The 17,649-nt window shown below is 45.9% G+C and overlaps 1 protein-coding gene across 1 annotated transcript in view; it reads right to left on the bottom strand.

The window, feature by feature from the left end:
* CSMD2 (CUB and Sushi multiple domains 2) overlaps nucleotides 1-17,649 on the bottom strand; it is a 655,429-nt gene that overhangs the window by 576,044 nt on the left and 61,736 nt on the right. Inside the window, exon 2 of the mRNA XM_059070872.2 lies at nucleotides 13,281-13,497. Within this exon, the coding sequence (XP_058926855.1) occupies nucleotides 13,281-13,497 (217 nt within the window). The remainder of the gene's footprint in view (nucleotides 1-13,280; nucleotides 13,498-17,649) is intronic.

Genomic DNA, 17,649 nt, shown 5'->3' with positions numbered 1-17,649 from the left:
AATACTAGGCACTCAAAGGTGGATGATTCCAAACCTGCCTTGGTTTACAAGAACTCCTCTGGTCTTCATTCCTCCACCTACTAAGGGCCTTGACAGCCTTCTCGCTTTCTGCATTTATCTGTGGACAGGGATGTATTCCTGTTAGGATTGAAATACAGTTGGACTCTCGGAGCCAGAATCTGTCACCTTTCCCCTTTGCTGTGTAGGGGTCACATAAGCCCAAGATCCACCTTGTCTGTGACGTATGGCTGCAGGACTTGGAAGAAGAGAGAAGTTGAATGTGCCTCTACCGATCGGCCAGGGGATCACAAAGTCCCAGGATCACTCGTTGAGAGCCTTTTGGGATGAAATAATCAAATTGGAAAGGTGGAGCCAAAGATATAGCCTTCCTTCCTTGATAAGGCTGCTTGATAAGACCACCACTGCTTAAGGGAGGAGTGGCCATGGTCATGGGTAAGACCAAATCAGGAGGGGACAGGGAAGACCTTCCAAGGCACAGAGGAGCCTGCTGATATAAACCTTTGGGTGGGATTGAAGACACTGCCCTGCCAGCCTCCATGATCCTCAAGGGCAATGTGAGGTGCTATGACATCACCAGCCAGACCAGTCTACACTGTCTTCACTGCCTTCATCACATTACCCTGGGAGCCTGAGTCAGTGCAGCTCTGCGAGACAGATACCATAATGTGTGCCTGGGTGTCTATCATGTCATCTGAAGCTACCAATGAATATATGTTTCTACTCCCTTAAATCTCCATAATAAAGCCTGCTGGGCCCTGAGAAAGGAAACACATGTAAGGCACACAACCCAATACAACAGGTGTCATAAAGCCAGCTGAAGATAGGTGGAGACACCAAACTCACCTTGTTTCGGGTTTTTTACTCCAAGGTCACCTTCTTAGTGACAGTTTCCTTGGCCATCCTATTGAAATCTCACCCTTTGCACTTCATTCTTTCCCTGATGTGTATTTTCTTCATAGTGCTTATCTAAGTAACTTTCCAGATGAGTGGAAACTGTAAGGCTAAAGGCAAAAACAGCTGCACATGATCACTGGACTCTAGTTGAAAAGTTATTTTCCAAGGGGTACGGGTTAACAATTCTGATACCACTCTACATCCTGGAATTGAACAATTCAGTCAATGGATGGCAGATGGTGGGAGCCAGGTGTCTCACTGTTGGAGTGGAAGTTTCCAGCTAAGTAAGGGGAGGAGGCTAGAATGATCCATGTGGTACTGGATTAGAGTTGGAGACTTCAATATGAACTCGTGTTTAGCTGAACACAGATACACACGATACATATAAAAATATTTATAGATATGTGTATACACATGAGTTAGTATACATACACATATTTCCTTGCTCTGTCAGCTGAGAGGGCCTCAATACCTCAATAGTAATGAGCACACCCAGGGCCAGATCTTGGTTTCTAACACCATTTCCCAATTAAAGGATGCAAAGCTCATTTCTCCAAAGAGCTTTGGTGAAACAATAACAGTCACAACAATAACATCAATGACAAAAGCTCACAATGATGGGCAACTGTCAAAGAAAACAGGAGAAGCCAACTAAGAGTCCCCAGTGGCCAAAGCTTTCCAATTTGAGCAACAAAATAAACAAACTAGTATTGAATTTTAACCCAAAGTATAAAATAAATATCCATGAATCCACTGATATAAATAAATTAATAAGCAGAGGAAAATAGATCTCTCCTACAGAAGAATTCCAAATAATTTATGTAGCTACTCTGCCCTCAAGATGAAGCATGACTCTCTACCCTGTAGGTGTGAGCTACACATAGGGACTTCCTTCCAAAGAGGACAGTATGGAGTGGGCAGTAATTTTACAGTGGAGAAGCCTGACATACATGAACTCAATCAGGTGATCAAAGCCAACATCAACAGAGACAAGTCATGTTGATGGTATGTAACCTTGAGATGATGTGATGAAAATGTGACCTTCCTTCAAAAACACATTACTCCAGTCTAATCATGAGAAGAACATCAGACGAATCCCACCTGAAGGACATTCAACACAATACCTGACCAGTACTTCTCAAAACTGTCAGTCATCAAAAACAAGGGAAGCCTGCAAAACTGTCACAGCCAAAAGAGCCTAAGGAGGCAGAAGGACTAAACATTATGTGGTTTCCTGGATGCGATCCTAGAACAGAACAAGAATGTTAGGTAAAAACTAATAACTAACTAATGAGGAAATCTGAATAGAATATGGACTTTAGTTAATAATAATAAATCAATATTCGTTCATTAATTGTGACAAAAGTACCATACAAATGTAAGATGTTAAGAATAGGGGAATCTTGGTGAGGGGTATTATATAGGAATTCTCAGTCCCATCTTCATAGTTTTTCTATAAATCTCAAACTAGTTCTATTTATTTTAAAAGATTATTCTTTAAAAAACGAAAAAAGAGAAGATGCCTCTAGCTCTGGCATGAAGGACAGACTGAAGGTGACAAAGGCAAGAGCAGGGAAACCAAGAAGGAGGCTGTGATAATCAAGGCAAAAGATGATGGTAGCTTGGACCACAGTGGTGGCAGTGGAGGGAGCTGGAAGGGATGAGCTTTGGAGAGGAAGCAGTGACAAGATGACTAACATTTACCCGGTGCTTACTGTGTGTCCAACATCTTCTACACACTTTATGCCTTGTAGGGTAGTTGAATCTTCACAACTTCCCTACAGGGTAGGTACTACTCTAATCCCAACTTTGTTGACATAGAAACTGAGACTCAGAGACAAGTGACTTCTTCAGCATCACACAGCAAGTAAGAAGCAGAGGCAAGCTGGCTGCAAAGCCCCTCTCTTAACCACCACCCCACATGTGTGCTCAGCCGGGGCAGCAGGAGATGTGAGACAGAGAAGGATTATAACCAGAACCACATTTTGTTGCCAAGAAGAATCCACCAAAAGTCAGGAGCACACACACACACACACACACACACACACACAAAACACTGCTTTAAAAAATATTGTACTTTATGGGTCAATGGCCTAGTTTTTAGGCACCAGGACCAGACTGTCCAGGAGCTTCACCTCCCCAAAAGCAAATAAAAACAAGCGTCAAGTCTGGAAAGCTAATGAACTCTGCTATCTAGAATCCTCACCTACATCTAGGTCCTAAAGGCCAAGACTCGGAGTTTGCAATAACCAAGGAAGCGCTAGCTACAGTGATAGACAAACCCTGGACTCTCAGAGGTCCAAGTGTGTATACAAGTTCATGTCTGTCACCCAAGGAAGCAGTAACTTGGCTCCCTGTTCACTTAAAAGCTGAGGATTGGTTTTCTTTCATATTTATTTAAACTCTAAGGGAACGAGGAGCTCAGTACTTGGGAGGTGTTTATTCGGGTACCATTTCTGCTGACAAATGGAGTAAATGCTAAAACTACAGGTTCCAAACCTGCCTCTACCCTGAGGACAACATCCCTGGGTTACCAGGGTCCCTTTGCACCTTGATTTCTGCTGCCCCAAAGGTTCAGGGAATGAGTGGAGGATAAAGAAGGGGATACACTCCTATCTCCGCAACACACCTGTCGGCCACCACCTGCAAGAAAGGGGCAGATGAGAGTCAAGGGGAAGCCAACTCCATTCTGGGGTAATGTCGCATCTTTGACAACACCTGGTGACACGGTGGGCAGGACCGATCATGGGGAGGGATGTAGGCAACACAGCCTTTTGGCCCAAGACTCAGGCTCCATGGGGCCTTACATTTTGGCCGCTATTAAATGGCAGACTTGGCGAATGAGCAACATGAGGCTTTGCCACAAAAATTCACTTTGACCTTGAACCACAGGGTCCTACTGTGAAGGGAGAGATTGCTCAGGACCCCGACACTGCTGCCCACCTGGCTTTGTATATCACCGGCTGCCAACCCCTGCCCCACCACGTCTGCCCAAACCCACCCTTTGGCATTAGATGATGGAGCACATGGCCGCCCGTGGGTCACTGCAGTTGGCTTCCCGAGCCCCAAGCTGGGCAGACCCTGCTCCCTCCCTTCTGCAGCCCCCTTCAGACCTAGTGTGGTTGGGCTGACCTGTGTGAAAATGGACGTTTTGAATACAGCTCGCCCAAGGCGCGCAGCCCCTTGGAGTCAGTATTTTCTCGCGATAAAGATGGAGGTGATCATTCTTATGTCTGGGAAAACTGGGAAGACTGAATGAGATGTGGGACATCAAACTCTTGGCACACAACAGGTAAATATTTATTCCAACCCCCTGACCCTCCTCTATGTCTATTTAAGTCATCAGAACTCATCGTTCAGGGGATAAACAGAATGGTTCCCCCAAATGTCCTACAGTGTTTCTGGGCCCAGTATTGTCCCCAGATGCTCTGGGCCCACAGTAGGGGTCAGTGATCTCACTGGGGACCTCTACAGGTCTCCCAAAGCTTGCCTGGGGAAAGGTCATGAACAAAGTCGACGACGGCAACCCAGAAAGACAGGCTGCTGCCCTGTCCCTGCAGCCCCGTCCAGCTTCATCTGCAGGCCTTGGCCTCTGCACACTTCAGCTGACACCTTATTAATCAGAGATAAATTTCCCGATTACATATGAAGCTCTTACCAAAAGGTGTGCCTCCAGATGGCAAATTTGCCTGCATTTAGGATGAATCAAACATATTTACTTTTCAGATGTTAGGGGTTTAATAAAATCCATAATGCCTTTGGCCTCAAGCGCTCTTCCTATTAATTATTAAACCCTTGTGTGTTTCGAGGGTAATTGAATCCATGTTTCTAATTAGTTTACACTTAATTCATCAGAACAATTTTTAAAGGGCTGATGGATGTCCCAATAAGCCTCATGGGCAGTTGAATGAATCTTTATTTAAAGAGAAATTGGACACACACCAAATTGTTAACAGTGGTTACCTCCAGGGAGCAGGATTGGAACAAGGGCCTGGGAAGGAGGCACTTGTGTTTGTTCACTCTATGCATTGCCGCACTGCTTGACTTTTTAAAAAAATACAGTTCCCATTACTTTTACCATTTTAAAGAAACAGTTTGAAAAGGAATATGGCACGAATTTTTTTAAAGAGAAATGGAGTGAATGCATATGAGTCCCAAGCAGTCAGAAGGCATTTTGGAGTGGAGAAGGAAGCCTGGTTTCTGGCTCTAGGAGACCCATGGTCTTCTCCTCTACTAGTCACTTAGTGTCTAAGAGACCTCAGCCGCTTACTCAACCTCTGCAAAGAAAATTAATACTACCCATCTCATGGGGCTGTTGTCGAATTATTACATAACACGTGTTAATGTCTGTTTAGGACCTTTTGGTGTGTCCCCACTTCCCTTAAGATATGTGAGAGCTCCCCAGCATGGCATACAGGGCCCCTGGTGATCCGGCCCGGACGCCCCCCATCTCCCCACAGCACTCCAACCCCAGTGAGCCCTCTGCACCTCGCCTTTCTCTCGCTTTTGCCCTGACGTGCGCACACACTATTCTCTTGGCTTGAAACACTCTCCCAGCCCCTCCTTCCATGCCCTATCAGGGATCCCTTCCTCCACAGAGCATTCATTCTATAAATATTTTGTTGAGCGCCTCCTATGGGCCAGGCCCTGGAGATGCAGTGGAGAATAAAACAGTCAAGGAGCCTACAGTCTTGTGAGGGAGATGGGCAGGGATCCAAGAATCACACACACGCACACGTAAAGCCACGAAGGACAGATGAGCGGTAATCTCAGGGGTATCACGGGAGAGTGTGACCAGGTTGAGAAGTAGGGGTGTCTCAGAGGATTCCCCGGGTGAGAAAGTGCAAGTGAGCTGACATATAAAAAATGAGGGAGCAGTAACTAAGCAAAGGGGCAGATGGAGGGACAGCATCCCAGGCCCATAGATCAACATCTACAAATATCTCCCCAGGAATAGGTCAGGTTCCTCAGTCATGCCTCCTGGACTACCTTCACCTGCTTATTTATGTTTCCCTAAAAAGATTGTCATTTCCTTGAAAGCAGAGGCTGTCTTGTTAACTGTTGTATCCCCAACACTAGGCATTCAATAAACGTTGAATACATGACAATGAGTGAATGAGTGAATGAATGAATGAATATGTCTAGTACGGTGGCTGGCCCACGAGAGGTGCTTGGTGTCATCACTTCTTTTTCCTTTCCACTATCCTCCCTCTGTTTCAATCCTAAACAGGAATGCTCCCTCATCCCCATGGGTCCTTCCAGCCACCTCCTGACCACAACAGCACATTCTCAAGGTGCTAGGAGGAGAGGATCCTCCAAGGACAATCCTATTGATGTGTAAGGCACACTTTTTAAGGAATCCAACAAGCAGGTCCTTTAGGGGCCTCTGATGCAATACACAGTCATAAGGAGACAGTAAATCTGACAAATTTGTAGATTTTTTACAACTTCCAAACAGGCGTCTAATGCCGGTTGAGTGAAATCTGCAACCAGCCCCAAATGACTAAAACTGCATTCCACCTTAGGCTGATGACAGAATGTGTATTGCCAGCAATGGAGGGAACCAGTTGCAGTGTTTCCCATAACTTGAGCCCAAACGTCTCAATTAAGGGATGCTTAGCTGTGCTTAACTGGTGCAGTTATCGCCAGTGCCCTATAAACCCTCCAATACACAGTGATGTCGTTTATTAGCAGCATCGCCATAGATTACGTTTTCTCGTGTTCCATTAGAAAACTTCATCCCGCATTAAACTGCAATGCAATAGGATGTTTGCCAGCACGGAAAGGCCACCTAATTGTGCAAAAGCAGAGATGTGGGGATTGTTTCAGTAATTCATCCAGGCAGGGCTGACACTGCATTATCTGGGAGGCTCTTTGTTCTTTTCTTGCTAATTGCCAAACTCCTACAGGCTCCCCAGCCTTCAGGACCAGCTCCTACTTCCATTTCCCACCCTGATCCATTATGAGAAGAATCTGATCAGCTTCTATTGTAAATTTAATTTCAAGCAGCCAGACGCTGCCTTCTGGCATCCTGGGATGTTGCTGCTTATGAATAGCTCTAGATGAAATGTGAGATACTCTCAAGAAGGTGGCTGTGAACTCCTGGTGGAGAAAGGGAGTTGTTGGGAGATGAATGGCATCTGCATAGAGAACAAGCTGTGTGCAGTGTGCCTACTGGTACCTCTTCTTTAACGATGCCAGGTGCAGCTGTCAGTACATAGCATCACTGAGAGCTCCCCATTTTGCAGAGGAGGAAACTGAAGCTCAGATGGGTTGACTCACTTGGGCAAGGTCACTGACACAGAAATAGGATTAGCACACAGGTATGTCTGATGCTAAAGGCCTTAACTCCTCCTTAATCACCTACCTCGGGATTTCTCAACCTCAGCACCATTGGCATTTGTTGCAGCTATCTTGTGCATGGTAGGACACTTAGCAGTATCCCTGGCCTTGATCCACTAGATGCTAGGGCCCCTCTCCAGTTGTGACAACCAAAAATGTCTCCAGCCATTGCCAAATGTCCCCTTGGGGTCAAAATCACCTTCAGTTGAAAACCACTGTTCTACCTCATGTCATATAAATGTATTGGGTTTGTGTGTGTGTGTGTGTGTGCGTGTGTGTGTGTGTCTCTTTTTGCTTAATTGTGTTTTCTAATTTTTTTTTCTACCAACATACAAGTATTTCTTTTGTTTATATCTCATTACAGTCCAAAGCAGTTTACACACACTATTTAATGTAATCCTTACCAACCAACCTATGGGGTAGATACTGATACATCCGCTTCATGGATGAAGATACTGAGGATAAGAGTCAAAGTGACCTGTCTACGCCAAGCAGCTAGCTAGGAGCTGGAACTCATGTCTTGCGGGTGCAAGATGTATATTTCACTGCATGGCTCAGCCACAGCCAAACGTGGTAGAAGGCTTGACTCCCAGCCTCAAGGAGCTTAGAATCTAACTAGGAGGGAGGTTTGTTGCTCACACCACCACCCATGAGCTAGCAGCTGGAGAAAGATGAGTGTAAAGAGGGCTGAGGACTGAGGTGAGGAGGTGACTCCAGCCTTTTGCTGGAATGCATCCATAAATAAATTGAAAAGGACTGAAGGTAAAGGGAGAAAAGAGAAATGCATTAAAATGCTCAAAGAGCAGAATTACAAAACTTACGCCTGTCAAGTCTGAGACGAAAGCCCCAAGTGACGCAGAGAGAACCCCACTGCAGGCTTCTTCTCAGTCCGGCCCCACTGCTGGGCCGGATGAGCAATGCCACCCACAGCGAATGACTTCCCCTGAGCCCCGCCTCTTCTCAGATGTCCGTCCTCCACACCTGCAGCTCCCAGATCTAAAATGTCTAATGGGCAGGCCACAGAGGAAGCGTCAAGACAGGCATAACTCAGGCGCTCCAGAGCGGTCTGAGTTCCTAAAAGCAGAAGGCCAGGAAAGATGCAAATAACGTTTATGGAGCAGCGGGGGATCCTAGGAGGTGGTTCATATACACAACCCTGTGAGGTGGGTCAGTGTCACCTCCATTTTATAGAGGAGTCTCAGAGAGGCCAAATCTTGCACAGGTCATGGCGCGAATAAATGTAGAAGCCAGCTGGGTGTAAATCTTGGCCTGTCACCACCATACCCTCCTGTCTCACGGAAAAACACTGTGAGAGCAGGTGACCTACCTGTTCCGCTAGACGAATGAAGAAAAACATCAGTGCACAAAATACCCTGGGATGCCATGCGAACACATTTTCCTGGAGATTGGAATTCATGTCAGGCTGACCTAGCTTGTTTTCTGCTTCCAAGCCAGACTATGTGGAGTCATCGTTCACCCCTTCCTTTTTCCTACTCCCACTCTACAATCCCTATAAACCCACCCTTAATTCCAAGTACCGCACTGTCCCATAACATCATACAAACCCACGCCACCTTCTCTCTTCATTATCCTAGCTCAGGTTACCTCCGTCTCTTGCCTGGCCAGGCAGTCACCGGTCTGGCCCCTACCCTAACGCATTTTCCACAGTGCAGCCTGACCACGCCAAAATCCTCTGCGTAAACACCTTCGTTAGAAGGACATCTACCAAACACCTACAGCCAACATCACACTTAATGGTGGAAGACTGAGTATTTTAAGATCAAGAACAAGGTAAGGATGTCCACCCTCACCACTTCTATTCAATATTATATTGAATATGGAGTATAGTCAATATTCTATCTGCTGCAATTAAGCATAAATAAATAAATGGCATTAAGATTGAAAAAGAACAAAAGTGGGTTTTATTCACAGATTTTTTTTTTTTTTTTTTTTTTTTTTTTTGCGGTATGCGGGCCTCTCACTGTTGTGGCCTCTCCCGTTGCGGAGCACAGGCTCCGGACGCGCAGGCCTAGCGGCCATGGCTCACGGGCTTAGTTGCTCCGCGGCATGTGGGATCTTCCCGGACCAGGGCACGAACCCGTGTCTCCTGCATCGGCAGGCGGATTCTCAACCACTGCGCCACCAGGGAAGCCCCCACAGATATTTTTTTAAAACTATCAGAACTATTAATAAGAAGCTCAGCCAGGTCATGGGATACAAGATCAATATACAAACATCAATTGTATTTCTACATATTAGCAGTGAATCATCCCCCAAAAAATAATGAAAAATAATTCTATTCATGACAGCAAATCAGTTCAAGATGGAGAGCCAAGGCAACATGTTAAACTCTCCTTCAACCTGACCTCCCAAGTTGTCATGGAAATAGTCTGAGGTATATAAAAAGAGAGACTATATATATCCATGTGGGAAACTAGGAAAGAGAGACAGACACCTACATGCTACAAACACTAAGGAATTTCTACGAGATGCAGGGCTGGTGAGACCTGACTAAGAAAAAGCCTCACTAGACAGGATGCTGACAGAGAAATATAGCTTAAAATGTGTTCTCAAGAAGTAACTTTAACCACTAGTGGAATAAAAATCAGAGACGAGGCAAAGAACACTTGCGCTTAAAGATGGAGAAACGGAAATCATAGTAAGGAAGCTTAAAAACAGAAAGTATTAAATATTATACAAGAACAAATACATCAGTTATCACCAAAAATTGTGAGCGAATTAAACCTTTCTGTTAAAGAATAACAACTCTCATGAAAGATTTAAAAACAAAACTCTAAAAGATACATATAAAACAATGACATAGAAATATTAAAAACAGAGAAATTAGCAAAGATGGGTGATAAATGCAAACCTAAAAGATAATAAAAGTGGTAAAACTAGTATCAAAGTAGAATGTAAGGCAAAAAAGGGGGATAAATATAACATTTATATTGGAAGAATTATAATTCACTCTGAAGATCTTATGTTTACAAATACTGACATACTGAAGAGAATAACATCAACATATATAAAGTAAAAACTTAGAAATAAAGGGAGAAAATGATAAAAATAATAGTGAAAATGTGAAAACAATAAGTTGCTTATCCTTGACAAAAATCACTTTGACGATAAATAAGAAATTAGAAAAATTAAACAATACTAATAACATGAATTTGTTCACCCTTCCACCACAGAATACATGTTCTTTTCAAATACTCAGAACGTTTACCAAAAGTGATCTTATACTGAGAAAAAAAGGCAACAAATTCTCCAAAATAGAAACCATAATCTGAACATAATGCAGTACAACTAGATAATAACTTCTTAAGTATAAAAAAAATATTACTTGGAAATTTTGAGGGAAAAAACCCTAGAGTCAAGGAAGGAACAAAACTGCAGTTAGAGCCTGCAGTTAGAATTATTTATTCTAAAAATAACAACTATCCATCAAAATTTATGGAATATGGTCAAAGTTGTATTTAGGGAAAAATGCCTCAATGATTTTAATATCAAACAAGAGGTAAAGAAACTAATTTAGTTCATGAAAACAGCAAAAGAGCAACAGCAGCCCAAGGTAAGTGGGAAGGAAGAAAGAATAAAGATAAAAGCAGAAGTCAACAAGTCAGGTAATAGGAAAGGAATAAAACTGATAGCCCTAGAAGCAACCTAAGTGTCCATCATCGGATGAATGGATAAAGCAGATGTGGCACATATATACAATGGAATATTACTCAGCCATAAAAAGAAACGAAATTGAGTTATCTGTAGTGAGGTGGATGGACCTAGAGTCTGTCATACAGAGTGAAGTAAGTCAGAAAGAGAAAAACAAATACCGTGTGCTAACACACATATATGGAATCTAACAACAACAACAAAAAAAGGTCATGAAGAACCTAGGGGTAAGACAAGATGGGAATGGAGATGCAGACCTACTAGAGAATGGACTTGAGGATGTGGGGAGGGGGAAGGGTAAGCTGTGACAAAGTGAGAGAGTGGCATGGACATATATACTCTACCAAACGTAAAATAGATAGCTAGTGGGAAGCAGCCGCCTAGCACAGGGAGACCAGCGCAGTGCTTTGTGACCACCTAGAGGGGTGGGATAGGGAGGGTGGGAGGGAGACGCAAGAGGGAAGACATATGGGAACATGTGTATATGTATAACTGATTCACTTTGTTATACAGCAGAAACTAACATACCATTGTAAAGCAATTATACTGCAATAAAGATGTTTTAAAAAAAAAAGACCAATAAAATAGGCAAACTTCTGGCAAGACTAAATAAGTAAAAAGAAAGAAAATGCAAACGCACGGGAGCAGATACAAGAAAGCGGACATGATCCCAGATAGCGTGGAGGTAGAAATGCTGTATGGGAAAACTATATAATTCTGAAACAAACCAAAATGAGCACATCAGACAGATGACATGGATGAGGACCCCAAGCAGGGATGACCTGGTGGAGGTACAAATCCCAGGAGCCTTCTCCTCAAACACGGCTGGTTGGCCAGAGTGGGCTGTGCCCTGGCTGGGAATACATCCAGGGACCCCCTGCCAGGACCACCTCCTTAGGTCTCAGAACCCCCACCCTTCCCGGCAGGAGCCATCCCACCTCTGGGGGTCTTCCACACTTCACTCTCAGAGCCAGAGAACCCAAATGGCAGAAGACAGAGCTTTGACCACACGTGCGTGGACCCTGCCTGAAGAGAAAAGATGGCTGGAAGAACTTCAGGATGCAGAAAAGGCCTCCAGTCATCTGCACCCCAACTAGCTGCCCCACTGGCCTGATCTGACTTTCTGTCTTTCAACATCCCTCAAGGGTCTGCACTGGTGCCCCACCGATGGGGTCACTGGAGCTCGACATCTGATGGTGACCTCGTCCAGTCTCCTGTTTTTTTTTTTTTTTTTTTTTTTTTTGTGGTACGCGGGCCTCCCACTGTTGTGGCCTCTCCCATTGCAGAGCACAGGCGCCAGATGCTCAGGCTCCGTGGCCATGGCTCACGGGCCCAGCCGCTCCACAGCACGTGGGATCTTCCCGGACTGGGGCACGAACCCGTGTCCCCTGCATTGGCAGGCAGACTCCCAACCACTGCGCCACCAGGGAAGCCCCAGTCTCCTGGTTTTAAGCACTAACCAGTCCCAGTCTCCCAACTTTATATCTCTAACCCCGATGTCCTTGAACTCTAAACTCACATATTCAAGTCCAGGCCTGCCCCCTTCCCAATTAGCATGTCACGTCCTTGAAGATAGTAGCTTTGTTTTGCTCACTGCGGCGTCCCCAGCACGCAGGCCAGTGTCTGGAACATAGTAGGTGCTCATGAAAAATTTGCAGAATGAGTAAGTGAAGAGCACTCCAGTCCCTCCACCCAAGTTTCACTGAACACCTACTGTGTGACAATCCCTGTGGAATGTCAAGGGCAGATGGACAAGCCTGGTCTTGTCTAAGAGGAACCACGAGTCAGGGGAGCCCCAGATGCCCATCCCAGCTGCAGACATAGCAGCTCACCTCTGCACTGCCCTGAGAGGGCAGGGAGCAAGCAAGAAGAGGGCTGGCTCAGTCCTGGGAATGTTGTCTGTGACTCTGATCCAAAGCCATGCAAATGCAAGGCAAAATCCAACAAAGCATTGATGGTTTTCAAGTCGGGGATGCAAGACATAGTTGCTACTAGCCTTCAGTTCATATCTGCTGGGTCCAAGGGATATATTTCTGTGTGTGCAAAGAATATACATCAACAGATATGCACACATACACACATAGGCATGAGAAATCAGTTGTAATAGAAAGACTTGAATTGCTCTGTATGTTTTCTATCTAGTCTTCCCAAATGTCCTACAAAAACTCCTGCCTACTGGGAACTTCTAAGCAGGAGAAAGGAATTGGGAAAGGTAAAGAAAGCAGAGGAGTTCAGGGCAGGCCTCATAAAAACAGAGGTATTTGTTGATGACAGTTCACCCTGCCTGGTTCTTCCTCTCAGCAAGCTTGGCTCAGGCCCAGCTGTTGGCCACGGGGAGGAGGGGGTGATACCTGGTTCGCAGGTTCTCTGGCTGGGGTGGCCCATCAAACACCGACAGGACGTCAAAGTCCTCCTCCAGGGCGAAGGACTGGAACACAAGCTGGATCCGGTGCTGGTCCTCTGCGGTGATGGTCCACGTGCAGTTGGCGTAATTGGGGTAGCCATACGGGAACCCCGGGCTCTCAATGGTGCCATTGGGACCCTGCAGTTGGAACGTGCAGTTCTGGCCTGGGAGAGAGAAAGGGAGCTGTTCAGTACGGCCAGAAGAACTCTGAGAATCTCCCAGAGAGATGAGAGCAGTGTGTTCGAGGATCACGAAACCCCTTCTCCAAGTGTTTCCTCTGGACCAGCCCATGCTCGGTGCAGAGGGAAGGAAGGTGGGTGACTGACACACTGAGTGCCAGCTTGCTTGTGCCGTGAGCTGTCAAGGTGATAAAATGGGCATCGCTGTACTCAAGCCTTAGAACAACCCTGTGAGGTAGGAAACAATGCTCAGAGTTTGAACTAAAAGGCCAGCAGACCAGGTGGAACTTCCTCTTTACAACATTAAATGCCAGACTGATGATGTCAAATTTTCTCCATTTTCCACGGCCTCCTGACCCTCCAGGCTCCTCTTCTCAGCCCCATCCCCCTCTCCCCATCTCCATAGAGAATAAAAGCCATCAGTGGGGATTCCGTTGTCTTCCCAATTCCCAATCTGTCTAGCCTGCCCCACACGGTCTTCCTTCCTCCTGCAGATCAACTAGCCCTGCTGCAATCTACACATATCCCTTCCACGTGCCCTTTGGATCCTACCCCTCCCTAATCTTCAACAACCTTATGTACGTTTCTCTCTTAGGTATGTTCCAAATGTTCAATCATTTCCTCTCCACTGGCACTTTCCCATTTTACATGTGCTCAAGACTCTCCTTAAAAAACCAACTCCCCATTCCACTTCTCTTCTCCCTCCAGCCTCGTTTCTCTCTTCCCCTTCTCAGCCAAAGTTTTAGAAAACACTATCTGTCTGTCCTTTCTGTCTCCATTTCCTTACTCCCAGCCCATCAGTTCTGCCTTCTGTCAATGCACCCAAACAGGTCTAAGGTCACCGATGGGTCCAGTGGCTATTGTTCAGTCCTCATTTTAACAGACCTCTCTCTCAGCTGCCTCTAACACTGTTGCCTCCTTCCTGGAATCACCCCTCCCAGGCCAGAGCATCTCAGACTACACTGCACATGAGCAGCGCCTGGCGACCTGGCTGACATTTAGATTCTGATGTACAGCACCTGGGAGGGGCCAGAGAGCCTGCTTGTTTACCTGGTGCCCTGCAGGTGCAATGATGCTTTGAGCAGCCTGGTGCCTGGCTTCCTCCCATACCGCTCACTCTCCATCTTTCCTCCCATGGCTCTTTCTCTGGCTCCTTTCCAGGCTCTGTGTTGGGGCCTCTCCTCCTCTCTGTCTGGTCTAGAGGACCTCCCCACTTGTGCACTGATGACTCACAACTTCACAGTCCAGGCCAGACCTCTCTCTGAGCTCCAGACCTGACACCTCCTTTGGGATGTTCAGGCTCGTGGTGTCCTCCACCCACCCTTTCCCGACACTTTTCTCTCCTTCACAACCCCATGGACAACCGATCACCCTGTCTCTGTCTCTACTTCCCTCGACCCCACAGCATCTCTCCCCCGGACTGCCATAAAAACTACCTCCTAACTGGTCAACTGCATTTACCCTGGTCCTTGCCAACACTACAGCTGGGGGTGTCTTTTCAAAACAGAAATCTGATCAGGTCACCTCCACTGACATCAAACCTCCCATAGCTCATCATTGCTCTTCAGTAAGGAAAAATCACTTGTAGACCTCTGAGGGTCTCTGCATGGTTTGGCCCTTAGTGACCTCTTACCCTTGTGTCCACTAGCTTTCCAGCCAAACCCCACCCTTCTGAAGGACTTGAACAGACATTTTCCCAAAGAACATATATAAAAGGCTAACAGGTACATGAAAAGATGCTCAACATCACTAGTCATTAAGGAAATGCAAATTAAAACCACAATGAGATATAACCTCATACCTGTTAGAATGGCCATCATCAAAAAGACAAGAGATAACAAATGCTGGCAGGGATGTAGAGAAAATGGAACTCCTGTGCACTGCTGGTGGGATTGTAAATTGGTGCAGCCACTGTTGAAAACAGTATGGAGGATCCTCAAAAAATTAAGAATAGAACTATCACATGATCCAGCAATTCCACTTCTGGGAATATATCCAAATGTAACAAAAACACTAACTCGAAAAGATATCTGCACTTCCACATTCATAGAAGCATTACTTACAATAAACAAGACGTGGAAACAACCTAAGTGTCCATCGATAGATGAATGGATAAATTAGTTGTGAGATACACACACACACACACACACACACACACACACACACAAATATTATTCAGCCATAAAAAAAAAAGGAAATCCTACCATTTGCAACACCATGAATGGACCTCGAAGGCATTATGCTAAGTGAAATAAGTCAGAGAAAAAAAGATAAATACTGTATGATATCACTTATACGTGGAATCTGAACAAACAAACAAAAAAACCCAAAAAACAAACTCATAGAAAAACAGATCTGACTTGTGGTTATCAGAGGTGGGGGGGTGGGGAAGGGGAATTGGAGGAAGGTGGTCAAAAGGTACAAAGTTCCACCTGTAAGATAAATAAGTACTAGTAATGTAACGCACAACATGATGAGTATCGCTAACACGGCTGTGTGATACACAGGTAAGTTGTTCGGAGAGTAGATCCTAAGAGTTCTCATCACAAAGAGAACATTTTATCCTTTCTTCTTTTCTTTTTATTGTTTTTATATGAGATAATGGTTGTTAGCTGAGCCTATTGTAGTAATCATTTCACAATATACATAAATCAAACCATCATGCTGTATGTCTTAAGTTTACACGGTGATACGTGTCACAGATGTATATCTGTGAGAAAAAAACACCCCGCCCTTCTCAGTCCTTTGTACTGGCCACACTCTCACTGCACAGCCACAGGGCCTTTGGGTATGATGTTCTCTCTTCCTAGAATACGCTTCCCTCCCTTCTTGGCATATTTTTTCTTGGCATATTTTTCTTTCAGATGTCTAGTCAACTGTCTCTCCTTGACTAGTTTAAACCCCCTACTATACGCTCTCATGATACCATCACCTCTCCTTGGAAGCACTTATCACAGAAGCAAATGTCCATGTTTCCATGTGATTAATTCATAAGCATCTGTTTTCTTGCCAGCCTGTAAGCTCCATGAGAAGACAGACCATACTTGAGTTTTCCCATCTTTGAATCCATAGCCCAAGCTCAGTACCAGACACATGGTAAGTTCTCATTAATTTAGTACAGTGCTTATATTTAGTGAGTGTTTGGCTAGACACTCCTCTGAGAACTTTACATATATTAACTTGTTTAATCCTCACAACAGCCCTAGAAGGTGGATACTATTCATATCACCTCCATTTTACAGATGAAGAACTAAGGCAAAGAGAAATTAAGGAAGGGGTCCAAGTCACCCCGTTACTCAGAGATGGGATTCAAAAGTAAGCAGTCGGGGACGGCTTAAAGATGGCGGAAGAGTAAGACGCGGAGATCACCTTCCTCCTCACAGAGACATCAGAAATACATCTACACGTGGAACTTCTCCTATAGAACACCCACCGAACGCTGGCAGAAGACCTCAGACCTCCCAAAAGGCAAGAAACTCCCCCACATACCTGGGTAGGGCAAAAGAAAAAAGAATAAACAGAGACAAAGAATAGGGACGGGACCTACACCAGTGGGAGGGAGCCGTGAAGGAGGAAAGACTCCCCCACACTAGAAGCCCCTTCGCGGGCGGAGACTGTGGGTGGCGGAGGGGGAAGCTCCGGAGCCGCGGAGGACAGCTCGGCCACAGGGTGCGGAGGGCAAAGCGGAGAGATTCCCGCAGAGGATCTGTACCGACCGGCACTCACCAGCCCGAGAGGCTTGTCTGCTCCCCCGCCGGGGCGGGCGGGGCCGGGAGCTGAGGCTCGGGCTTCAGTCGGATCGCAGGGAAAGGTCTGGAGTTGGCAGAGTGAAGACAGCCTGAAGGTGTTAGTGCGCCACGGCTGGCCGGGAGGGAGTCCGGTTGAAGTCCGGAGCTGCCGAAGAGGCGAGACCTTTTCTTCCCTCTTTGCTTCCGGGGCGCGAGGAGAGGGGATTAAGCGCGCCGCTTAAAGGAGCCCCAGAAACGGGCGCGAGCCGCGGCTGTCGGCACTGACAGTAGAGACGGGTGTGGGACGCTAAGGTTGCTGCTGCCACCACCAAGAGGCCTGTGTGTGAGCACAGGTCACTCTCCACACCAGCCCTCCCGGGAGCCCGTGCAGCCCGCCACTGCCGGGGTC

This window comes from Kogia breviceps, chromosome 1 (assembly GCF_026419965.1).
Source record: "Kogia breviceps isolate mKogBre1 chromosome 1, mKogBre1 haplotype 1, whole genome shotgun sequence".
NCBI lineage: Eukaryota > Metazoa > Chordata > Mammalia > Artiodactyla > Physeteridae > Kogia > Kogia breviceps.
The sequence above is the reverse complement of the archived record's forward strand: the minus strand, read 5'-3'. Positions and strand labels throughout refer to the sequence as shown.